General features: G+C 42.8%; 1 protein-coding gene and 1 non-coding gene across 4 annotated transcripts; both read left to right on the top strand.

The window, feature by feature from the left end:
- The first annotated feature begins 802 nt into the window (after window positions 1-802).
- On the top strand, window positions 803-25845 carry sirt6 (sirtuin 6). Of its 3 annotated transcripts, XR_006033999.1 has the most exons (9): window positions 812-1048; window positions 1423-1550; window positions 6041-6223; window positions 6876-6935; window positions 9914-10009; window positions 15943-16023; window positions 17797-17920; window positions 19503-20913; window positions 25810-25845. XR_006033999.1 is itself a non-coding variant. In XM_042103832.1 (8 exons), the coding sequence occupies exons 1-8, from the start codon at window positions 983-985 to the stop codon at window positions 19989-19991; spliced, it is 1227 nt and encodes a 408-aa protein (XP_041959766.1). In that variant the 5' UTR covers window positions 812-982; the 3' UTR covers window positions 19992-21130. The 3 variants fall into 3 exon arrangements, 2 of the variants coding, with proteins under 2 accessions (XP_041959780.1, XP_041959766.1); XM_042103832.1 differs by lacking the exon at window positions 25810-25845 and having other exon boundaries at window positions 19503-21130; XM_042103846.1 differs by lacking the exons at window positions 6041-6223; window positions 25810-25845 and having other exon boundaries at window positions 803-1048; window positions 19503-21113.
- LOC121682031 lies at window positions 2435-2543 on the top strand. The gene has a single exon (XR_006022395.1). It is a non-coding gene; the product is annotated as a small nucleolar RNA U6-53/MBII-28 (small nucleolar RNA).
- Window positions 25846-26956: the final 1111 nt, after the last annotated feature.

The raw sequence follows: 26956 nt of genomic DNA, 5'->3' as shown, positions 1-26956 counted from the left end.
ACAAACACACGCGACTGTAGCCTATTGGCTTCTTCTGTAGCCTACCCGGCTTGCGCAGCGTGGCTAACAACGCCCCTAAAACAAGTGTAACCGTCGGCTCCTCGAGGCTTATTACTTAAACGAAGTTACAGCAGCTATTAGGCCCGAGGTGCAGTGAAATGGCGTCATCTGGTGGTCATACAATTCACCCGCTATTAGACCCGAAGTGCAGGAGAAGTGGATATTCAACCACGCCATCCTTCAGGTCGCAGCGACACGTAGATGTACTTTATGTGCTGTGTCATGCTGCCATCTAGTGGTTGTGGAATATTTAACACCCATTATAGTTCTGGGAATAGATGTGCCCTCGAATAAATGTTAGACTTTGTTACAAATTATTTGGGTAATCCATCTGATAAATTGTGTTTTTCTTTTTATACTTCGTACCTTTATAAATTAAAGTGTATCATTAAGGTACCTTTTTCAATGTCATTACTCTGACATTCGACATTAGTCGACCAAATTTGGGCAATGGGCACATTGTTAGGGGTTGACACTTTGCATAAGATTTCTCCACATTACTTGATCCAAATTCTGTGATTTTTGTTGTATAAATGTTGTACAATTATGTAGTTTCGTATCAAAGTGGAATGGTGGTTTTCATAAGTCAGCGGCGTTAGTTTGAGCACATAATTGACGTTTTGTTTACATGTGTTCAATGTAAGTCAATGGGAGCCGGAAATCCATAAATAGCGGCGTCCAAAGAATCTTTTGGATAGCATGACGGCGGTCCAGACAGGGTGCTCTTTCCATTTAGACCTAGCCTCTTTTTGGGTTTGTGTTGTTCTTGCACTGTCCACTAATATCTGACGTCATCTTGGAGGACCAACAATCATCGGCGGAAGAACTCCCAGTTGAATTTGGTTAGCGGCAAGAAGTTGCTGTTCTCTGCCGAGTACAGTTTTTACGGATTTATCCCCTGTCTACGATACTGGTGTGCACCATGTCTGTGGACTACGCTGCAGGACTCTCACCATACGCAGATAAAGGCGTTTGTGGTATCCCAGAGGTTGGTTACTGTTGATTCATTCGGTGTACTTTGCAAGTTAGCTATGTCAGCTAGCGTTAGCTTTTTGGTAGGCCTGCTCCATGCATTCATAGTCAACAATGCGTTAGCAGCGTTGTCGCAACCAACGTTACTGTGTTATCTTAACTTTCGATTAAGATCCACTTGCATAACAGGCCTATTGTTACTATTGAATAATGAACAAAATTTGGATAGCGATAACATAGCTAGCTAGCTAGCAAGTGAACATAGCTCAAGACCAGCTAGTGGAAAACAAAGCATCAAGTTGAATTCGTGAAGTTTCCCCTCAGGATTTGAAATGCAGATTGTTGGGCGATCGCGTGCTAAACTGTAGCATATCCCCGTTGCCTGTGCAGGTGTTCGACAGCCCGGAGGAACTGCGGAGTAAAGTGGAGACTCTGGCCAAGCTCGTGCGGGACGCTCAGTACCTGGTGGTGCACACGGGCGCGGGGATCAGCACATCTGCGGGCATACCCGACTTCAGGTAACTCCTGCCCTGTACCGCTCAACTGACCTGTCCACGCTCCCCGTGTTTAAAACCACGAGGAATGCTGTTGCCTTTCTATCATCCAACGCAAACACGTGAAGTTGCTCAATAAATTAGTATTTCTAATTCATTTCATCTCGTCATTTTTACAAGACGGCACGTTCTTGGTGATAGTCTGATCGACCTTTGAGGGATATATTACTGAGTGGCCCTGGAGCCCAAGCCTATGCGTGACGTCGCCACTTCTCCACCCCTTATCCCCTTCGTGTGATAATCATGCTTTGTTGTTGTCATCTATCATCTATTTTTAGATGCCTTGAATCTGTTGATGGTTATTTTGTAAGTCTCAATCTGTCTGTTTTCTTCTTCTCGGACCCCCCTAGTTAAGCTGAGTTGACCAAGTTTCTTGTGGGGGGGGGGGGGGGGGAGTCATTGGCTCATAATCTGTCCATGCCTTTGGTGACTGCAGTAGTGTGGCTGGTGCAGTACTTGATGGGTGTATATGTAACAGAGGTCGGTTCATCCACCGCTCACGGCCCTCGAACCTGCCACCTCAACACACACCGGCATGGGAGTCGAACGCTCTAACCACTGAGCTAAAGCCCAGGTTTCCAACTCAGCCGGGTTAGAAGCGTTCTTAACCTAGACTGTATACAGTCTATGGTTCTTAAGGTTAGGGGTGTGAGGAGTTGCACGCACAACTAGCATGTAGGCCCAGGCTGGTGCAGTACTTGATGGGTGTGTAGGGCCAGGCTGTGAAGTGGTACTGGTATGTGGTCACAAATCATTTTTATTCAGTACCGTTATCGGTGCATCCCTAGTGTAAATGATGCTGGTTAGTGTGTGTGTGTGTGTGTGTGTGTGTGTGTGTGTGTGTGTGTGTCCAGTGATGAGTCTGCCATGCTAATACCGATGCACCAGGTAGACAGTGTGTCTCTCTGGGTGTACATGAGTGCAGCTCACCTTCTCACACTGAGAGCTCTGAGGACACACACATGCACACACAGCCCTGTGACACTCACAGATATATTACACACACATGCACACACAGCCCTGTGACACTCACAGATATATTACACACACATACTCACACCCACCCACTCACACACATACACATTCACCCACTCACAGACATACGCTCAATCACTCACAAACACACTCACTTACATACACACACTCACAGACAAGCTCACTCACTCACTCACAGACACGCTCACTCACAGACACGCTCACATACATACACTCACTCGCAGACACACTCACTCGCAGACATACACTTACTCACTCACACACTCACTCACAGACTCACTCACTTACATACTATACATGGGTCTGTGAGGGTCTTGATGAAATAAAGAATGGAGAATCATGTAAAAAGCCCTTTTTGCCATTTGTGTGCTGATGAGTTGACTATATTTGGTTAAATGTCTAGTTATTGACTTCTCTCCTGGAACTTTACTTGTAACATGTCTGACTATTCAAAGGCTAAATAAATGGGTGTCTTAGTGTGATGGTATTTCTGAAGGGGGGAAAAACAACAATAAACCATTCAACGTGAAATTTAACACCTCTTGAATCTGCAGTGCGTGGACTACAGTGTGTGCAGTTAGCCACTAGAGGGCGGTAGAGTTCTGTGTGTGAAGTATGCCACTCAGGAGCGGCCCATTGGCCGACAGAAATGTTCCCATCCCATCCCATCCCATGTGAGCCCTTTGGAGTCAGAGAGAGGTCCAGGTCATGTGTGTACTCAGCCCTTAGCCTCTCATTACGGGCCTATTGTCCTGTTAGAGTGAGGAAGGTCAAGTAGGCAGCCTCAATGGGGCATTTGCAGCCAGGTGTGGGTTAATTAAATGCCACTTGATGGCCACTCAGACATCAAGCCCACTGGTTTAACCCTCTAAGCGCCAAAGTCGCAAAATTGCGACAAACAGCAACACTAATTAAAACAGACGATAGATCAAGTACGGTGTAAAATCTCATTTGTACCCACTGCCACTAGATGGCAGACATCCAGAGCTTCGATCCAAGCCCACATGTCGGCAAAGTAGTGAATCACATAGGAAAAAGATGGAGAATAAGTGCATTTGTTTATATTGACAAGGAAGCAATTCTGTCCATTGTTTTGAGCAAATTGAAGTAGAAATACACCAAACAGGGAATAAAACGTTCATATGTGAATTCTTGGATCTGTTATTCACCTATTCTGATTCTGAAGGAGAATATCTGCCTTTTGGAGATGAGGATCGATCATCTATTGACTGACTGACTGCGTCTGTGAACGGAGGTCTTTGCATGTGACGAGTCCACAAAGCATACCATTTCAATCCTTTGTTCAACATAGCTGGAGGTGGCAGTGGTACATGTGATATACAGACAGCAGGAGTAGTATGCATGTATATCCAACATGCAGTATTTACTGAAAGGTGTATAATTTGGGGTGTTTTTATGATTTTGAAATTATGATATCAAAATCCAGTGTGGCGCCTCAAGGGTTAAGGATGGACACACACACACACACACTATTCCCCCTACTACCTGTATATAGTTGTATAATTAATCTAGCCTAATATAGCACTTACCACTATCTTCTTTATACTGTCTATCCCTCTTCTCCTTCCCTTGAACTGTCATTCTATTATTTGAGAGTAGTACTTACTGCTGCACTAACGTGTCCTAGTCACCCTGTACCTTGTTGTAAGTCACTGTGGATAAAAGTGTCAGTTAAATGCCTGAATGTGAACGTAATGTGAATGTGAACGTAATTCAAAGTAATGCCCACTGTAAAGCTGGCACTGGGACCCCTTACAGGGTCCTCATCCTCCTGTTCTAGTGCACTGGCACCTCTCAATTATGTACTGTGTGTGTGTGTGTGTGTGTTGCGTTGTAATGTGCTGGTTGATGATTGCATGGTTGTGCTGGTTGATGACTGCATTCAGTATATCCACTCGTTTAGTGTGTGTAAGACTCATTTGAATATTGTTTCCTAGTGCTAATATTATTGGGAACCTGGTGTGTGTGTGTGTGTGTGTGTGTGTGTGTCTACACGTGGGCTGATATGTGAATGGCATGAAGAGCTTTATTTCCCTTGAATAGGTGAGGTATCAAAGTAAGTGAATATAGTTAGATAGACAGACCAAGTGAGAGTGTGAGGATGAGCGGCAGAAAGAGATTAAGAAACGTGTTTGTGTGTTTCCTAGCGAGCTCATCTGTGGGTGTGATTCTGCTGGGGCTCAGGATTGAGACCAGTCATCCCGCTCACACAGAGTATCAGTGCCGAGTGTGTGTGTGTGTGTGTGTGTGTGTGTGTGTGTGTGTGTGTGTGTGTGTGTGTGTGTGTGTGTGCGCGCGGACGACTGACTGAATTGAGATTAGTATGCAGACGAAGCACCATCAAAGACTCTTTGATTTTTTTTTTTTCTTTTCTTTTTTCATTACAACCTGCTCCTGTGTGCATCCATTCAGTTTCTTTTTTCTCTCTCTCTATCCCTACATCATTCTCCTCACTCCTCTCCTACATCTCACTGTCTTGCACTCTCCGTGTCTGTCTGTCATTGTTGGTGTGTGTTGAGTTTTATAAACTGAGACAACCAACCTGTTTACTGACACACACACACACATATACACACACACACACACACACACATGAGCACACATACCTCCACACCCATAAACACACTTGCACATAGCTGAATGCACACCAGCACAGATAGCCCCAAAGCTGCCTAGCTCCAGGCCTGCTGAGGAAGACGAGGAAGAGGAGGAGTCTGTGGAAACGGGGGGACTGGTCAGGAGAGGGAGGAAGAGAAGGAGGGGAGAGGTGGTGGTAGGAGTCGAGAGGAGAAAGCGTGGGAATGAGAGAAAGAAAGAGATTAATAAAAAAGAAGGAAGAGAAAGGGGGGAAATTCAAAAGGAAAACTGCAAATTCGAGTGACTCAAAAGAGAGCAGCCGGAGAAACCCCAGATAAAGGGAACAGAGCGTGAGCTGTGCTGGAAGTGATTGAAATGAGGCCATTTTCCACAGTAGGGAACTCGGAAGCAGCACGACCCGCTGGAAATAGAAATCGCTTCTTTCTCTTCCTCCTGTGGGGCCGTCCGCCCTCCCGTTCTTAACCCACACAGAGCCGTTCCACACAGAGCCGTTCCACACAGAGCTGGTCCACACGCTGCCGCAGGCAGACAGGCTGGGATTTCAGCTGCAATAACAAACCACTGGCACTTGGAGAGAATACATCCTCTTCTCTCTCTCTCTCTCTCTCTCTCTCTCTCTCTCTCTCTCTCTCTCTCTCTCTCTCTCTCTCTCTCTCTCTCTCTCTCTCTCTCTCTCTCTCTCTCTTACATACGCGTGTGTGTGCGTGCGTGTGTGTTTGTCTCTCTCCAACTCTCTCTTAGGTGGACTGTTGATTGAGTGGCTGAGCACTGTCAGTGCTCCTAACATCCCAGTTTGACACCACGTGTGTGTGTGTGTGTGTGTGTGTGTCTGTCTGAAGGGGTCCTAAGGGTGTGTGGACGATGGAGCAGCGTGGGGAGTCTGTGCGTTTCGACACCACGTTTGAGGAGGCGCGTCCCAGCCTCACCCACATGGCCCTGCTGCAGCTGCAGAGGAGTGGGCGCCTGCAGTACCTCATCAGCCAGAACGTGGACGGCCTACACATACGCTCCGGATTCCCGCGGTAACACTGACGTGTGTGTGTGTGTGTGTGTCCATCTCTTTGTGTTTGTGCATGTCTGTGTGGGTGCGTGTGCATTTGTGTGTGTGTATGTGTTTCTGTATGTGTGTGCTTGTGTGCGCACAAAATCTGTGTGTGTGTGTCTGTCTACCCTTTGCCCTGTTCGTGATCAGTGGGTCAGTGATACCTGCTACAGTGGTGCTCGGGGAGCATTTTTTTTACCTGCAATTACCGGACAACGGAAACCCGTGTGCGTGTGCGTGCGTGCGAGAGAGTGAATAATGGGGATGTAATTATCTTAGTAGAAGGGGAGGGGAGACGGCATCATGAGGAAGTCTGAAGTTATCACTGGGCAGGGAATCAGTGCTGCGGTATCACACGCCACTTGGCCTCTCCCTCTCTCCTCCTCCTTTCATCTCTTCATCCCTTCTTCTGCGCTCTCAATGTTATTGTCAAATCACCAGTGTATTGCGTTACTATCGCTCCTGTTCCTTGAGATGTTCTGAGGTATCGTAAGATCCGCACATTTCTGTCAGATGCAGCCTGTGTGTGTGTGTGTGTGTGAGAAAGAGAGAGAGGCCTATAGGCTGCTTATATGTCAGTACATTATTAACCTTTTCTTCCTTCATCATCTCTTTCTCTGTCCTTCTCTCAGAGATCGTCTATCGGAGTTGCATGGCAACATGTTTGTGGAGGAGTGTGGAAAGTGTGGCAAGTAAGTTCCATCAGCATGAGACAGCGGAACTGTGTTAATGTTGGACCCCATTGTGACCTCGTCTTGAGAGCTATTTCACATCAACATGATAATTGCCACGATTAATGAAAAAAATAATGTGTTAAAAAGATAAATGCTAATTAATCGCAGCTGACGGCGATTGAGCCTTATTTACTTCCAGAGGCTGTACTTAACTCAGTTCTACAGCTAGCATTAAAATAAACTAGTCACCCATTGGCATTACCTCTGACATCTAGCAAGAGGGGTAAATAAATAACACAATACAACTTTTCAGAATGGGCAAAATTAGCATGGTCATTTTCAAAGGAGCTCTTTGAATTCTCTCTCTCTCTCTCTCTCTCTCTCTCTCTCTCTCTCTCTCTCTCTCTCTCTCTCTCTCTCTCTTGCATGTGAGTGCTGTTTATGTCTCTTCCTCTTCATATTATCATGGACTATTGTAGACCTTGTTGAAGGTAGCGAAATTGTTGCAAAATGATGTGATTAATCAGTTGACAGCTCTAATTGTATGATGTGCCTTATGATTTATATTCCAGTTGGTCATGGAGTGCTGAAATGGTAGAGCCTGCTATCTGAAGTGTATTATGTGACAGTATTAACAGAATGCTAATATTTGCCGCTTGCTTTTCTGGGTTGTTAAGTTTACCTGCTGAAGGTTTTGGCATTGTTTGCACTGTTGAAATGTGGAGAGATGTGAAATAGTCGTATATATATTAGGGGTTTGCACGGACGTCACATTCTGGGTGGTAACCCAGCTGCATGGCCATGTTGGAGGCACTCGCCGTAAAGAACTGAATGAAGTACAATTGAGTATTATGCACTTTGGATACCTTAACTCATTGAGTGCCAAAAACGTAATATTACGTTTTTCCTTCCCATGCGTTGAGTGGCAAAAACGTAATATTACGTTTTTAGCTTTTTTTTTTAATTACGAAACTAGACACTCTAACACACCTTATATGTGATTCTGGGAACTCTGTGATGAATGGAAATGAAATATATGACGATCGAAAACTCATGAAAACGCACAATCTGGACATTTTATCATAACTCTGTTGCCGCTTTGGGTCGAATCAGTGACGCATGCACGTCATATCAAAACCAGGCAAATTTTGTGGGTCTATCACTAGGTGGCAGTCTTGCCAGGTCTCGCTGATCACTTCCCGGAAAGTTTACAGGCAACACTTCATATTTCATGAAAGACATTATATCTCCATTTCTAGAAATTTTGATGAAAACTAGCCACTGTTTAGCTTGGGATTTCTCAGGAACAGAGGTGTGTAGAAATAATAATAATAATAATAAACTTTATTTGTATAGCACCTTTCATACACAGAATGCAGCTCAAAGTGCTTTACATTTGAAGCATGTAACACAATAATAGTCAGTCAGTCATTATCAATCACTTTTCTTCATTGCTAGGGGCCGTTTATGATCCACTCAGCAACATATCAAAAATATAGAAAATGACGTCATAAGACTGGCAGCCTTAACCCTCTTACCCCCCACAAGCATGCCATATGGCAACTGTGGCAAGGAAAAACTCCCATATTCCAGGATGGAAAACCTTGAGCAGAACCTGACTTAATAGGGGGAGCCCATCTGCTTCTGGCTGGCTGCGCCCTCCAATAGCGGCAGATGTAGAATAATCTGAAAAAGTAGTGTACAGGATAAGATGAGTTAACTAAAAGCTTTCCTGTACAGGTATGTTTTCAGATCTTTTTTAAAAATATTTACTGAACTCGCCTGCTTGATGTACAGAGGCAAGGTGTTCCATAGTTTGGGGGCATAATGGATAAAAGCAGCTTCTCCACTTTGTTTGTGGGGCACTTTGGGTACGATTACAAGATTAGAATTGGATGATCTAAGTTTCCTTTGTGGTTGATAAGATATTAAAAGCTCAGAGATATATGAAGGTGCTATGCCATTCAGAGCTTTGTAAGTAATTAACATAACCTTAAAATCAATTCTATAGGAAATAGGGAGCCAGTGCAGTTCAGCCAACACAGGGGTGATGTGTTCTCTCTTCTTAGTCTTAGTTAAAAGTCTAGAGCCGCAGAGTTCTGTATGAGTGCCAATTTCTTTAGATGTTTTTTGGGAAGACCAGTGAAAAGTGCATTGCAGTAGTCTAACCTGCTAGTGATAAAGGCGTGAATTAGTTTTTCTGCATCTTGTTGAGTTAAAAAGGGCCGCACTTTGGCAATGTTTCTCAAGTGGAAATAGGTAACTTTAATTTGAAGATCCCTTCGTTTTTCGTTTCATGTAACCAAATCAGAACTGCTTCCATCTATTAACCTAGCTCATTGTTGAACAACACTAACCTATGTTACCCATAGATAGAAATGCTACCGCTGGTTTTGAACCTACATGTAGACGTCACACCCTCATCTGAATAGATTGTTCAGGATTGGTTGGTGAGTGTGTGATGTGTGTTGTTCACGTTGTTATTGAGAGGGAGGGGGAGAGATTAAGAGAGATGGGGACAAAGTACTGCAAAGTAAGTGTTGCCACTTTAAAAATTATGACGGTGAAATACTCGAAATTTGCAATATAACACTTTAATGTATCTCACGTACAGCAAACTGCGATATATCGAGTATATTCGGTATATCGCCCAGCCTTAACTACAGGGAGCATTTTACAGGGCCATTTAAGATATGGAAGGAAAATATACACTGGAATATTTCTGTAAGGGTCTTTTACATACTGACAAACGTTGATATAATTTATAGGTCTGTTAATGGTGAAAATAAGCTATTTATTTCAACATATCATATTTGCTCCATAGAATAACACTGTGGAATCATCAAGTTGGGAGGAAAGATGGCGCCCATGATTTGAGTTGTCGCAACTCTCTATTTATACAGCTCTGGTGAAAACTGTTGCATTGTATTCTGGGCTGTGTGCTGTTGGTGTGGGAACAGAGCTGCAATGCATTGTGGGCTTTGTGTGTCCCCCAGGCAGTATGTACGGGAAAAGGTGATCGGTGTGATGGGACTGAAACCCACTGGATCCTACTGTGAGGTTACCCGCTCACGAGGCCTACGGGCATGCAGGTAACACACACACACACACACACACACACACTCTCTCTCTCTCTTTCTTTCTTTCTTTCTTTCTTTCTTTCTTTCTTTCTTTCTTTCTTTCTTTCTTTCTTTCTTTCTTTCTCTCTCTATCTTACACACACATGAATTATGCAGAATTCTGTGTGCTAATGTACATACAAGCCTGTGTGTCTGTGGATATGCATGGAGCTCCTGTATCTCTGTACACAGGTGTATAACGTCTGTATTCAGGCTCACGTGTCTACAGGCTTCCTGCTCATGAGGGAATGGTACATCTATACATGATCGAATGGTACTTCTATACATGATAGAATGGTACATCAATACATACACTACTGGTCAAAATCTTTTATATATGATAGAATGATACATCAATACATACACTACTGGTCAGGTTTTAGAATACCCCAATTGTTCCAGTTTTTTGTTGAAATTCAAGTAGTTCAATGACTTGCAAAGTTAAGTGCTGAACTGCTAGAGTTTAAAAAAAAGGTAAAGTTACACAAAACTGAAAAATAATGTACATTTCAGAAGTATGAGTACAGTTTCCTTCACTATCAAAAGGCACTCAGAAACCAGGGGAAACTCTGACAGGAAGAGGTCTGGCAGACCCAAAGCCACAACAAAATCAGAAGACAAGTTTCTGAGAGTCAACAAATTGCGGCTCACAGGACAACATCTTCAAGCACATCTTAACTCATTGAGTGCCGAAAACTAAAAAAATATATATTTTTTTAATTACGAAACTAGACACTCTAACACACCTTATATGTGATTTTGGGAACTCTGTGATGAATGGAAATGAAATATATGATGATCAAAAACTCATGAAAACGCAAGATCTGGACATTTTATCTGGACGTTTGATCTTAACTCTGCTTTTGATGGTTGCCGCTTTGTTTCGAATCAGTCACTGATTAGCCTATCAGTGACCTGCACGCCAGGTCAAAATCAGGTCATTTATTTTTGTGGGTTTATCACTAGGTGGCAGGTCTCGTTAGATCTCTTCCCAGAAACTTTGCAGGCAACACTTCTCAGGTGCTGAAGAAAGAAATGAAAAAGTCGAAGAAAAAGATATTGCAGCAGGTGCGTTTTCGCCAGACAACGCTGGAGGAGTCCACCTTTCTACTAAGACAAGATGACTGACCACGACAGGTCAAAAACATTACAAGGAGTGACAGAACTCCCTCCTCAGCACGGTGTTCAATCTCCACCACGAGCCAGGCATAGCGGAGTGGGTGGTAGGCCGAGTCGTGCTTGCAAGAGGGCACGCCCTTGCCAGAGTGCCGAATATGTCGGTGATAGTGACTCATAAAAGGGATTTTGATGAAAACTAGCCACTGTTTAGCGTGATGCACGGTTTGCACCCACTGAGAGCTTAAAGTCTCACCTTTTAAACGAGCCATTGTATGTGTTCATAGCTATAACACAGAATATGCTGTGGCTGTACAAAAATCATGGTCTAGATTGCTGGCAAAGGACAAAGCTTCCGAAAACAGCTTGGCATTTAATGAGTTAATAGTGCCCGTAGTAAGCAAGTCTCAGTTTCAACTGTGAAGAGAAGACTTTGAGTTGCAGATTTGACAGGTCGAGTTGCAGCAAGAAAGCCATTGCTAAGACGTCAGAATAAAAAAAAAGATGCTTGCCTAGGCCATGAAACACCACCAATGGACGACTGAAGACTGGAAGGTGTTATGGACAAAATTTAAAAACTTCGCAGGATGCAGGATTTTTGTACGCCGTAGAGTAGGTGAAAGGATGGTTCCTCAGTGTGTGACATCAAACATGGAGGAGGAAGCGTGATGATCTGGGGCTGTTTTGCTAGATCCAGGGTCGGTGACAGAGAGCACCTTGAACCAAAACGGCTACCACAGCATTATGCAGTGCCAAGCAGTACCCTCTGGTATGCGCCTAGTTGGTCAGGGGTTCATCCAACAGCAAGATAATGAATTCAAAACATAAGTCTGAGCTATGCCAGAGCTACCTTAGGCAAAAAAACAAGATGCTAAGCTTGAAAACATGGAGTGGCCAGCACGGTCTCCAGACTTGTCATGTCTGTCATTTGTATAGTGCTCACTCATAAATCATAAATGACACATGTTATGTACTAAATGTAATTATTTTTCACTAGCCTAAAACCGTGAGACTGAAGGCTAATTACCCTCACATATTTCTTAAAGCGACAGGCACGCAATCAATTAGACCTACACACCACATTAAAGATGCCTAAGTGTAATAGTTTTAAAATCAGTATTCAAATGACTGATTCAAATTTGATTTTTTTTTTTTTTTTTTTAACTACTAGTAATTATGCAGATTATAAAATACTATGCATTATTATTATTAACAAAATATAAACACTTTTATATGAATTCCAATAAAATAGAAACATAAGCAATGATGACATAAGCCATCATTTTCCGTGTGTGTGTGTGTGTGTGTGTGTGTGTGTGGAGGGTCGAGCAGAATCTAGGATGGCCTCTGGTGTGAATGATCACACGATATTCAATATTACTGATGACGTCTGATGATATCAGCCTAACCCTAGGCCCCCAAATCCAATTTTAAAAAAAGTATCGAAAAAGTATAGAAATCTTGACTCAGTATCACTATCAAAACAATAATTTTGGTATCGTGACAACACTTTACCCCATGCAGCGTTTCACGCTAAAGTTAATACCCCATGCATCGCTAATACCCCATGCAGTGTTAATACCCCATGCATCGCTAATACTCCATGCAGTGTTTCACGTGGTCTAAGGCAAATCTAGCATTGCTGCTAAAATATCTTGCAAACTTACTGTTAGCAAGGAAATGTTAATGTCTTCTTGCCATACGTAAGCTAAACAGTCTTTTTAACTATTAACTATATTCTCTTGTTAAATAGTTAAAAAGACTGTTCAATGTAAACAGTACTCACAATCAGAAATGACATGGCATGGACCCCCACACAGTCAATATCTATTAAACTACCTTTCCGGACTATAAGTCGCTCCTGAGTATAAGTCGCATCAGTCAAAAAGTGCATCATGAACAGGAAAAAATCATATATTAGTTGCACCGGACTATAAATTGCATTTATTTAGAAAAGTATTTCACAAAATCCAAAACCAAAAAAAGAGACTATGTAACTGGATTATTGAGGCCAAAAAGATTAATAATGAAGACGAAGGAGTGAAGGCAGCCAAGAGGAGGGCAGGAAGGTAATTGCAAAGCAAAAGTTTCACTGAAGGAAAATGCCATGTGGTACACCAAAATGTATCTAAAATGTGGAGACAGGCGATAGGCCTAGGCCCGACGGTAATTGTAAAGCAATTTACAAAAGATTCACTGAACAAAAATGCTGAAATGATGCATGAAAATTTAGCTAAAAATGTGGATAATGCAATGCAATCAAGCATTTTGATGGGCGGTGGTAGTGTAGTGGTTAAGGAGCTGGGTTAGCGTGCAGTAGCCTGAAAGTTGTCGGTTCAATTCCCGGCTTCCACCGTTGTGCCCTTGAGCAAGGTACTTAACCCCAAGTTGCTCCGGGGACAATGTGATCCCTTGTAATATAGCTGACATATGTAAGTCACTTTGGTCAAGAAGTGTCTGCTAAATGTAATGTAATGTAATGTAATGTAATTTTGGGCGATATGGAATCACAAGCTGGCTGCAGATTAAATACTCATGAAAAAGACTGTTTTAAAAGGACGTGACCGAAGCTGAGGCAAGCCAGGCAATAGGCCTATAGGCCCGACGGTAATTGTAAAGCAATTTACAAAAGATTGACTGAACAAAAATGCTGATGTGGTACATGAAAATGTAGCTAAAAATGTGGAGAATGCAATGCAATCAAGCATTTTGGACAATGTGGAGAGACAAGCCGCAGCAGATTAATGCTTGAGAGAGAAAAAGATGCGGTTTTAAAAGGACGTGCAGACCGAAGTTGCAGCAAGCAGGTGATATTTAGAAATTTATTTCACAAAATCCAAGACTAAGAACAGACAGACTATGTAACTGGACACATTGAGGCCAAAAATATTGAGAATTCTACAGGGAATGTTGAAGACGAAGGAGTGAATGGCAAGAGGCAAGCCGAAGGCTGCTGTCAAGGGCCCGACGCTATTGTAAAGCAATTTACAAAAGATTCACTTAACAAAAATGCTGATGTGGTACATGAAAATGTAGCTAAAAATGTGGAGAATGCAATGCAATAAAGCATTTTGGACGATATACTGGTACAGGAAACAGAACAAATGATTGCTGGCCACCTCCGAGACAGCGAGAGAAAAAAAATGCGCATTTAAAACCAGGGCCTATAAATGTCAGCGCGGGATTGCGGGTATTGCGCATAAATTATTACTACATTTTGAGCATAGGCCTACTAATAAGTCCCGCAACTCTAGCCATCATAATGCGAGAAATTCCCACACATTTTACAGCGCTGTCTGACGTTAATCTAATAACGGAGCGGCCTGAATGCGGGACTATTGACTGGACGGACCAACTCTGACTTCAATTGAACCCAATGCAGAGACACACATACACGCGCGTGCGCAGGACCACTTTGGGGGTGCCTCTCTCTCTCTCTCTCTCTCTCTCTCTCAGCAGGATTTGTCACCGCTAAAGTCAAATTATAGCCTATAGATGCTTCTACATCAACCGCTATCGACAGGAAAGGAAAACAAACGTTTAGCGATCAGGAACCGTCAGGAATTTTGCAAACACAGAAGCATGACAGCCTATAATATAACGCGAGAGAACATGGATGTGTTCTCCATTTGAGGAACGTTATAATCGATTGCGGGCGTGAACAGACAGCTACAGACACGGAGCGCATGCTTTCACTTTCTGTGCATATTCACGTGAAAGATCATTAGTAGCAAAACAGCGATCAAATATTACATGGCAGTGAGTTTTGTTTTCAAATGTTTTCATGCATGTCTAGATAACGGGTGAGCAATGTTTAGGGGACAGACTATCGTACATCCTCAGATTATGACTGGGCAAAGCACAGCACCTTTATTTGGACCATGGCTTGTAGGCTATTCGAGTCAGCTAGGCCTTTATTTCTTGCGTTTTACTGTGAGACATAGGCCTATACTTTTCGTTATAGGAGCGCATACCAATGGCAATGGTTCACTATCAAGTTTCATGTATGAAAGAGTGTCGGGATTTCCATCCACTTATTGCGAGATAAGAGCCAAAGAGGTCTTAAGATCTCTTAAGAGGTCTAAATTTAGTTATTTTTTAAATTATGCATGATTTACTTTTTTTTATAAAATTCGTAAGCTGATGCCTGGCAGCAACAATTGTGTTTAAATGTAGGTTATTGCTTCAGCCTCTAGCTCAGAAAGGGGCTGGGTGCGACTGGTAGCTTGAGAGCAACGTGTTGGAGATTCATGGTGTAGAATGATGACTTTTCATTGGCAACAATATTAAACCAACCAACATAAATTATTAAGAAGAGCTCTTTTATGAGTTAAATTGAAGCAAACTTATACTGGCTTTTATTTGTCCGAATCTGAGGCCCGCTATAAATAGAATCCCGGCCATAATTTGAGCATTTAAGTATGCACGTGTGTTTCAGGCATAGCGCAAGCACTAATCTCTGACTGAAAGTGCACAGGACTTGTGCATTTGAGAGCGCTCGCTCTCGCTGTAGACGGTAATGTTTCATGTAGGGTTCATGTCAGTTAATATAAATTAACATTTAAAAACATGTTCAATTATATATTTTTTTTCATATATAAATCGCACCTGACTATAAGTCGCAGGACCAGCCAAACTATGAAAAAAAGGGTGACTTATAGTCCGGAAAATACGGTAATTCCAAATCGAGTGGTGATAACACAGCCCTATGTGGGAGAGAGAAAATACTGCCGGGTTTTATTGTCATCGTTTACATTTTCACGTAGTAACGCGTGTGTGTGTGTGTGTAGGGGGAAGCTGATGAGCACCATACTGGACTGGGAGGACTCGCTGCCAGACCGTGACCTCAACCGAGCTGACGAGGCCTCCAGGTGAGTGCATATTTGTAGATATATCTGACTTTCTGTGTGTATGTGTGTGCAGGCGCGCTGACGAGGGGACTGTACTACGAAGCGGGGTTACTGGCTTATCTGGAAAACTTCGAGAGTAACTTGATCACGTGTGGCGTAAATTCCCGATTAACCCGTACTACGAAAGGTGGATAGGTTTTAACCGAGGTATGCTGCCATGGCAATTTACGCTGCATCTCAAACCTGCTCCGAGCAGGTTATGTTCTTGGTTAACCCGAGGTTTCCGTCAACCACACCCTTTATAAGTACCACCCCTCCACTAACAATTCGAGACTGTCGGCGTACCTGGATGATCCATACGACATCGGAGCGCAAATCGAGGTGCTCTCTTCGAGGGGTTTTAGAGACCGCCATATATAATATATATATATATATGGCGGCCTCTAACACTCCTAATATATATATATATATATATATATATATATATATATATATATATATATATATATATATATATATTAGGAGTGTAAAGATTAACCGATACGTATCGGTATCCGTTTTTTACGTGTAAGATACGGCTACATCGATACGTAAAGCCCCGTATCGGGAAAAAACTGAAATGAACCGGTCGTTATATCGATTTACTTGTTATGAATCGGTGCACAACCTTTTCTGCTCGCTCAGACTGATTTACATTCCAAGCAGCGCGTTCATCCCACTTCCGGTTTTGAAACTATACGTGGCACGGAATTGTGGGTAATGCAGTTCGTTTTTGGTTACATTCATTGCCCAAAGTTGTCAAATGACCTCATTACCCATACATCTATTGCAACTTAACCATGTGACAACTTGCACTCGGTCAGCTTTTGTTTTTCTAAACAGCAATTCTAAATTGCATTCCTAAACAGCAATGATAGTCTGTAGAGTAGCCTTACCTTTGATGAAGGGATTTCCTTAATGTTAAATAATAATTTGGCTGCTAAAACGATGCATAAATTATTAGCCAATGATTTTGTTCATATTCACTCAGACTTGTGGCATTTTAGGTTTCTGCATTAGGTCTACTGTTGGAACAAAATAAGCCCAGAGAGTTCATTGATTTGTAGGCCTATTTTATTCTTGTAGGGTAGGCTAGGCCTATATGAGAAAAGGCCAAGAGTGTCTTAAGCACTGTTTTATTTTATTTCGGTATTTTCTTACCTCAACAAGGCTACAGCTCCATGAAAACAATCAGATATAACTCTATAAAATCTGTGAAGTCTTTAAAAATGTATTTTTATGTTGTATTTGGCTGCTGTGCTTGACTGAAATGTAGACTATTCTTTTTTCATTTCAATACAGTATATGAAAGAAACCTCAGTTTAGATAATCATGTTCACACATTTTGTTGCCTAATTGACAACCATGACCATCTTTCAATCTTTCAGAATGCTTTCCATTCTTGAACTGCATCGAATTGCATCGAATCGCATCGCATCGAATCGTACTGAATCGTTTTTTATAAACTATTTTCTTGTATCGAATCGTGCCCATGTATCTAGATGCGAATTGTATCGTCTTTTACATGAGAGATTCACACCCCTAATATATATACATGCTGGATGGCTCATATACTTGCTTGTTTTAATAATGTTTGCATTCTACAGATATACAGTACATTGTCCTTCTGTTTATTTGGTGTTTGTGCCTGAGCCACCTCTGTCTGTCTCCCTCCCTCCCTCTCTCTCTCTCTCTCTCTCTCTCTCTCTCTCTCTCTCTCTCTCTCTCTCTCCTCGCTCTCTCTCTGTGTTACAGGCGTGCTGATGTGGCCATTACGTTGGGAACGTCTCTTCAGATTAAACCCAGTAGTGATCTTCCTCTCATCACCAAACGCAAGGGAGGCAAACTGGTCCTCATCAACCTGCAGCCCACCAAATATGTGAGACGCGCGCGCACACGCACACCACACACACACACACACACACACACACACACACACACACACACACACACACACACACACACCCGCATCTGCATGCACACCTCATCAACCCACAGCCTACCAAATATGTGAGACGCACGGCCACACACACACACTCATGCGTGCATGCACGCACGCACACACCTAATCAACCTACAGCCCATCAAATATGTGAGACACACACAAATGCAAGGACACATCGCATTGATGGTCATTTTGATACCACAGATGAATAGAGACCCAGTCAGACCAATAGTATGAAAAATCAGGAACAGAGTTTTATTTACAATGATGCGCATCAAGGGAGAGACAGCATGACTTCACCTAAAGATCCATCAGCTGCTCTAACTAGACAAGGAAAAAGTTGGGGTTTAAGTATCCTTCCAGGCTGACGGGAGATAGCGTTGGTCATCCCATCTCACGTGGACTACTCTGAATCAGACTCTGATTAGTGGCAACCTGGCAATCCGAAGCAGAAAGCTACTGACGCAGCCGTGCAAAGTCATAATATTCCCGCTTATCTCTAAATACAGTCACACACAGATATACACAGGGACAGTACAGATATCATACAGTCATTACATAGATTCACACTTTTAGTATCAAAGTGACCCACTAATGAGAAATGCATTAAACATTAAACCACATATTGGAATATTGGACATAATGCAGGACATTAAACCACATATCAGAATATTGGACATAACGTTCTATACCACTTTCTTTCAGCATGCACACCTCATCGATATATAGCCCACCTAATAAATGACACACACACACACACACGCACGCACATACGTGTTTGTGTGTACGTACACACACACACGCATGCACGTGCACACACACACAAACAGGGTTGTCATATTTCCCCTGATTCTTTCTCTCCATTTCTCCCTCAAGATCAGTTATTCTTCCTAGTCCTGCACTGATCCTGTCTCTGTCACTTCTCTCTTTCTTTTTTCCTCTCTCTTTCTTTGTCTCTCCCTCCATGTATGCTGTACCCTTGCTGCTTTTCTCTCCTCTTCTAATCCTCTCTTTTCATCCCTCTCTCTTTCTCCCCATCTAAGCTTTCCTCCCTCTGTCTCTTCATCTCTTTCTCTCCATCTCGGCTCTCCTCTCTTCATCCCTCTCTCCCACTCCTTCACCTTTTTCTAGCCCTTCTATTCATTTTCTCTTTCTCACATGACACACACACACACACTCATCAAGCTTGCTCACGTTGTTTGGCACATGTGTGTGATGAGCCTAATCCAGTTCTTTTTCATTACTCTCCTCTCTCCCCTTTTCTTATTGCACTCTTTTTCACACACAAGCACAGCACAGTCAAACTCACACATACACACGCGCACACACAGGCAATCTGCTTACCTACTTACGCAGTGTTGCAGTTATAAATGACTGTGTGTTACGTGTTTGTACGTGTGTGTGTGTGTGTGTGTAAGTGCGCGCACTCGTGTGTGTGTGTGTGTGTGTGTGTGTGTGTGTGTGAGTCACTTAAACAACAGATACAGAGAGCTGTCAATCATCTTCCCCCTTACAGGACAAGCACGCCGACCTGCTTATCCATGCGTACGTTGACGAGGTCATGGCTCAGCTGATGAAGTGCCTGGGGATGGAGATCCCCGCGTGGGAGGGGCCAACGCTGTGCGAGACCTCCCCCGGCGACCCGTTTGCCCCGCCCCTCAGCAAACTGAAGACTGAGCTGAAGGAGGAGGAGAAGAAGAAGAGGAGGGGATCACGGGAGATAAAGAAAGAAGAGAAGGATGGAGAGATGGAGCTAAAGAAAGAGAAGCAGGATGGAGAGATGGAGGAAGCCACGGGTGTCAAACGAGAACAGGAAGGCCCGCCCTCAGAGAGCCCTCCAATGAGGGAACCTGCAACAGTGACTGACAGTGGCTCTGAGCCAATGAGAACACAAGCTGGCTCTTCAAGCGATTCAAGGTCGGTTAACGGGGCAGAACACGAGCCTTCCTGCCCGGATCAGCCGTCCGAACCCAAAAAAGCCCGGACTGAGGTTTCTGCTACTTAAACAGACTGAATCACACACACACACACACACACACACACACACACACACACAGACAGGACAAACTTTACCAGACAGACTGACCATGTCTTGGACTCCTGTCGTGTGTGGCCTGAATCTGCTCTGATGTCACCTGGTCCCTGGCGCTTCACAGAATCTCAATACAAGCAACAAAGTACTGTGTACAGGACACCAGGAAGAACTAGCCAGTAGGAGTCAGTCAGTCGTGTGTGTGTGTGTTTGTGTTTGTGTGTGTAAGATCTCGCATGACCACACTGTATGTTACAGTGTACCAGGAGCATCCTAAAGACTTGGTGTGGAGCCTGACGATGGCTGTGTGATTATGGATTTGTATCAGGATCAGCCTCCCAGATTTCTTCTGTCACAGCTTAGAGAAGCTCTCTGTTCATGTTCTTCAAATGGACATGATCTCTGTTTCTTTGAACTGCCTATGAGCCCATTCAATTGTCTGGCCAATGTCTCTGATATGCAAAGCCAGTTGTTACCTGTAACATGCACACGGCACACGCACACAGTCTCGGCAGCCCTCTGTTCCCCCTCACTCATCAGCACGCCTGGAACACACACACACACACACACACCCCTGTGATCTCCTTCATGAGTTTCTGTCCTGATTTCCCTCTCGACTGTCTGGTGGCGGTTTGGTCAGTCATCACTGGTGGCCTGGCGTCTTCCCGCCTCCCCTCACCACAGAGAGAGTGTCGACCGCCTCCTGCTCCTTTGTGTGTGTCCTCTGACAGAGGGACTGCCTCCCTCTTTAGTGTGTGTCTGTGTGTGTGTTTGTGTGTGTCTGACAATAGAGAAACCACCTCCTGGTCTATTGTGTATATCGGACTCTGCCTGTGTTTGGGAATACTCTGGTGGAACGTTCTGAATGTTTTTTGTGTCATGTCTGTGTGTGTGTGTAAGTGTAAGAGAGAGAGAGAGCATTTGTAATTTATTTCGCTGTGTATGTGTTTCTGGTTCAAAGACTTTCTACTGAAATTGACCTCTTCCGCCTAGCTATTTCTCAGTCTTCCTCTGTCTAACTCAAACAGTCTGTGTATTTTCAAACATTTGTGCTCGTCAATAAGAGGCAATCACGTGTGTGTGTCTGTGTGTGTGTGTGTGTGTGTGTGTGTGTGTGTGTGTGTGTGTGTGTGTGTGTGTTTCTGGCACGACTGTTCTAGTGTCCGTTATCTTTTTTTATATTTTGTAAAATGGATTCCGCTCTCTTTTCTAGTGTACCTCACAGTAAGGAATTGATAAATAATCACACAGTGATTAAAAAAAAAAAAAAAAAAAACAGTTATGTGTACTGCACTTCTTTGTGTGTGTGTGCTGTAAAAACATAGATTCTGGGGGCAATATCGGGTAAAAGCTGTGGGTAAATGGGGCAGATTCTGGGTAGAGACCGACCGATCGAGCATAGCATAGCATCAATGCTAGTGTGTTATTGGCAACAACAACCCAACCTGTAAGAAAACGAAAGGACATGACTCCCGGATTATTTCACTTTTGATTGATAATCCATATCCATTTTGCGAAAAATAAAATAAAATCTGAGGGTTTCAGTTGTTAAATTAGCCTGACGAGCCAGACCCACATTAAAATGTAGGGTCTGGACACTCACCGTTCGCAGTGCTCAGTCCGAGGGGCGGGATAATCAGTTGTCTTTCAAATTTCCTCTGCACGCAATAGGACAGCGGCAGCGCTATGAGTCCCATGCGTTTCCCACCAGCGGAGCTAGTTGGCTAGTTCAAACGTTTGCCAACTTAATAAAAGCTTAACTCGTGTGTCACTGTTCGCCAACAGCAACATCCATCTTATTTGTTTTCAAGTAGCAGGGAATTCTGTAGTTTGAGAATGGAGAAAAGGGTGGAAGGTTTCAAAAAATGTCTTAACAATTGTGGAAAACTGTAAGTGTTCCCTTAATTTTTTTTTTAGCAGTATTTTATCAAGTAGGCCTATAGTAAATAATTTAGTCAACATTTTAACTCAATGTTGGTTTAAGTTATAAACAAAACGTATTATAAATGAAAAAAAAAAAAAAACATGGCTCTGCGTCACTGTTTGCAAAATGATCATGATGGCCTATATATTTCAGCCATATTTGGTTTAGTCTTGTGTAGGCCTAGGCTACTTTACTCTATTATACATTTGTTTTCTTTAGGCCTTATAGGCTGTATTGTAATATGCTATAATGTTTGAAATATATGTATCTCAATGTATCAATACTTCCCATAAAAGTCATCAGATGTCATCATTTAAGGGCTTATTTTTCAAAATGTTCTTCTGGGGTACATGCCCCCGGACCCCTAGTATTTGGCCCAAACATATTTCCTTCAAGGCCCTTTTTTTGCCACCCCTGCATAGGATTTGCTTCATGAATGTTATGAAGTGTAGGCATACGGTAGCCAACACTATAGTACTTGAACCATCGGGGGGAGAGAACAATCACTCTGCTGTGATTACCTTTGCCAATCACACCCCTGATTAAAGGTGCCATGTGTAATGTCCGCCAAAAAATCAATTCATACTCCACATTCCATAAAAGATGGCGGCAGTATACCTCCAGAAAGTGAGTTGGTCTACCAGTAACAACCAAGACACGTGTATTGCAGTTTGGCTGGCAGTTATGTTGCCAAACTGGTATGACACCTGTCGGGCTGTGGCTAGTAATTTAACATGCTAATTCAGGTTAATATCTCTGCAGCACTATACCTTGTCATTTTTTTAATGACATTATCGTCCTTATTTCGCAGGGTTCCTACGCAGTATGGAAAACCTGGAAAAGTATGGAATTTGATTTTAGTAATTTCCAGGTCTGGATAAGTATGAAAAAAAGAAATAAAGGTATGGAGAAATATTTGTGTTTCCAGACTATTGCATTTGCAGTACTAATCACTTCACCTGGGTCATAATGAACCATTCCTACTATTGTGTAGCTTAACTGTCAGCCCCCATCGTCAAGATACAACTATGATACAACTAAGATATGCCTACAACTAAAAATGAACCAGCTAAATGGACGAATATTAAGTGTCATTTTTTAGTTCACTTCAGTTGTCCATACCTTTGTGTTCACAGAGTTATCCCAAACCAGATGTGGCTGCAATGTCGAGAATATGGTCAGAAAAATCTACCGAGAAGTTTGGAAATTTGAGTATGGAATTTTGAAATGGAAAATGTGTAGGAACCCTGATTTCTTCTCATTCTTTTGATGTGTGTAGCTCATTTTTTTTATATTTTTACCTCAATTCTTACACATGGCACCTCTAAGGCCGTGTGTGTGTTTTCACTAACCACCCAACTAGGTAAATGATGTGACAGAAACAGACTAATGCTTATAGCATGTGTGAAATCATTCTGGATCCACGCATATCAACATGGACCTTCAACATGGTCGTCTGCTGCACAACTCCAGGAGGTTCCACCAGTACCTGCGGAAGCTGAACATACTTCTTGTTAAATATGTAATTTCCTGGGCGAGGGAGAGTGACTCAGAGCTTTCAGAACACACTGGGTATTGTCCATACATCTCATCTGACACATTTATCTATAATTCATAGATGTAAACTACTTTTTTGTTATCAAAATAGGTCACCTACGATATTTGTGCAGATCCGAGGAGACTTTGGGGGATGGGCAGGTGGTAGTATAAGAAGACTAGTCGTAGAAGACACGTGCCCTACTCTACCTCTGATTGTTCATGAGCAGTGGCGTGCACAGACATTTTGGGGGGGGCACTTTTTAGCGCACGTGGAACACTTAATTATAAAAAAAAAAATAAATACACGCACATGTTGAATGAAATTTGACTTGTGCTGCAATTAGTAAATCAAAATACAATTAAGACAATAAAAAGACCAAAATGTATTAATTTATGTTGCTTAACAAAACCTATACAACAGAAAACGTTTGTCTTAACACATAGATTTGCAATTGCAAACTTTACCGAAATTATTTGTACCTATGTGGTCGTCCTCACGTTATCTGTCATTGACTTGGGCTACAGCGTAAAACTTTATCAGGTGACCAGTCGGCTAAAAATGCTTAGTTATTTGATGCTGTATGAGACATTTTACTGCACAACAAAATGATTACACGTTGGGCTTAGAGGGCAAACTGTACGATTTTACTTGATCTGTAAGACAATAAAGAGACTAAACAGTACGAGAAGGAGTTATAGTGGGCTGTTGTCTGTTGTTGGCTGTTGTCATTACATGAATGCAGATGGGCATTTTTCACAGGTAATGGGGAACTTCCCGTTTCTTCTGTCACAAATGAATGTGTTAATACATGTTGCCTAACAAAACATATACAACAGAAAACATTCTTCTTAACACATACATTTGCAAAATCTACTGAAATTATTTGTATGTGGTCGTCACGTTATCTGTCATTGATCTGTCATTGATTATCTAGCTTCACCCGACAGTACTCGGTGACCCTGAGAAACAGATCTATGTGAAAAATCACTGGAGTTCTCCTTTAATTAAGCTTGGAATCCTTTAGGAAGTACAGCAAACTCGTCGTTGCTGTAAACAAAGGTTTTAAATGCAGTTGTTTACTTAATTTGTCCGTGTTAAATGCTAACCCCTTCAGGACAGCCATTGGTTGTCTACAAGGCAGTGCCAATCATCCTCTGTCACCACAGAAAGCCAATTTTTATACTTTATGGGATAGTGAAGTGATGACAGGAAATGAGTGAGGGAGACAGATGGGAAATGACCACAGGTCAGACTCAATCCTAGCCCCCTGTGCGCACTGAGCCTGTTTGTGATTAGGACACCGCTGTTATGGACCCTTTCAAGAGCTGTTATAGATGTGGGAGAGAAGGGAAGGGGAAGAGAATCACAGCCCCTGTGATTTCCTGTGTGTATGTGTTTTGTATGTGCTTTTATTCATGAGCAAATGAAAGACGGGGCTTAATGGCCATACAGCAGACATTATGTTGTGCTGTAATGAGGTCTGAAGCACTTGCTTTATTATCAGAGAGCTGTGTTACTGCTTGATGGACTTCACTGCAGGTGATCATCACTGTATCCCTGTTGGCAAAATGTCCCACTGGTCCCTCTTAGCACAGTTAAATGAGGCAGAGTGGTTTTGCCTCCCTAGTTATATTATCAGCCCCAGAACCTCCCTCAGAATGCAGACCTTATTCCGAAGCTGCATTCCATCCCATTCCATTTTATTAAAATTACAAAGAGTATAACAAAAATGTAACAATACGTCTCAAAACGCTTTTCGTCCCAGCTTGAACAGGGTCTTGATGTCCGCTGCAGACCACCGGCGTAAGTGTGTGTGAGTGAGAGATCATGGTTTGTGTGTGTGTGTATGAAATAAGTTAGTGAAAATTGAAATGTATTACCCATTACAATTCCTGCCATTTCAGTTCATCAGTAGCAGAAGTCATTGTTCATCCGCGCAGTCATTCCAGTCACGTCAGCATCACAATGCTGCTCAGCCACCTATCTGCAATCTCTCCCTGATAGTCCCATACAGATTAGCCCATTTCACCTCCACACCAAACCCTCACTACACCCCCTCCTATACAGGTCTGTCCCACCTGCATGAAGATGGGGTTGTATGGCCAAACCTCAGCTGCCTCCTGATGGACTTGATTATGGAGCAGATTGGGGGTGCATTCAATTCAATTTTCTCTATTTATATTGGAGTTGGAAAAGTTCTACAGAGCCACAGTCTGGTATCCACCACAGTGACCACTTAGGCTCCTCCGGCTGAGAAAAACTTCAAACAGGAACCCTATTCATAAGGAGGGACCCATTTGCCAGCTGGGACTGAGACATGGAAAAAGTGTGTGTGTGTGTGTGTGTGTGCGTGCGTGTGCGTGCCGGGGGGTGGGTGATTGGATGAGGGGGGAGATGAGAGACTCCCATCCAATTCTATCATCCAGCAGCAGCAGCACTCTGCTAACAGCCACACTGGTGCCTATGAACAGCCAGGCGCCCCCTCCCTCCATTCTCCACTCATTCATTCATTCTTTCTCCAGCGTCTGGTCCTTTGATGTATTATGGATGTGGGCTCTCTCTCCCTCTCTCTCTTTATTACACTTCCTCCTCCTCTTCCTTGCAGCCCTCTGGGAGCATATGAAAGAGAGGAGGTGGCAGAGGCATGTGTGTGTGTGTGTTTTATTCACCATATGAAACATAGAGGACCAACGCTAAAAGAGACCACGACTAGCTCTCAGACTGTTTTATGAGAGTAGGTCCATAGGGACTGTGGGCTATTGATATAATCACAACAAATACTAAGGCTAACCACTTAGAGTCCACATCAACAGGGTCTAAGCATTAATTAGCAAAGCCTATATATATATATATATATATATATTTATTACACGGCTCTTTACAAGGCAAGTAGAACGCTCCATTGGCTTGAATGGGATTTCCCAAAGTTCTACGGTAAAATATTTTCATGTAATTACCGCTGCAAACATATAATTACGGCTGTCAATGGCAACGGGTTTTGTGCTTCTGATACGTCTTTCATATCACTACGCAATGACTGGAACTTCATTCAAAAGTGAAAGCAGACGGTTGATCAGCTGTGTTCTAAAGAATGTTTGATTCAAGTTTAGCGTGTGTTGCGAACTATTTGTTTCTCAGCAAATGCCACGATGAACAGTAACAAATAGGCTAGGCTATGTAGGCTAAAGTCATATCGTGGGGAGTTTATTACTTCGTTTTGGCAAGTAGCCGTGTAATAAGCGGGATAATGTATAGAACGCCGGTCATTATTGGGAAAATAAGTCCCTTCAGGGCGGAACAAGACCCCTCTGCTGCGCGTCGGGGTCCGGTTCGCCCTGTCGGGACTTATTTTCCCAATAATGACCGGCATTCTATACATTATCCCTTACATATATATATTTATTCCACTGCTTGGTTGAATTTCCCATTGTCCTACGTAATTTAGAACGACCATTAACCGTATGTTATTTGCAC

Source organism: Alosa sapidissima, chromosome 1, assembly GCF_018492685.1.
Source record: "Alosa sapidissima isolate fAloSap1 chromosome 1, fAloSap1.pri, whole genome shotgun sequence".
NCBI classification, from domain to species: domain Eukaryota; kingdom Metazoa; phylum Chordata; class Actinopteri; order Clupeiformes; family Clupeidae; genus Alosa; species Alosa sapidissima.
This window is presented reverse-complemented; position numbering and strand designations above follow the sequence as displayed.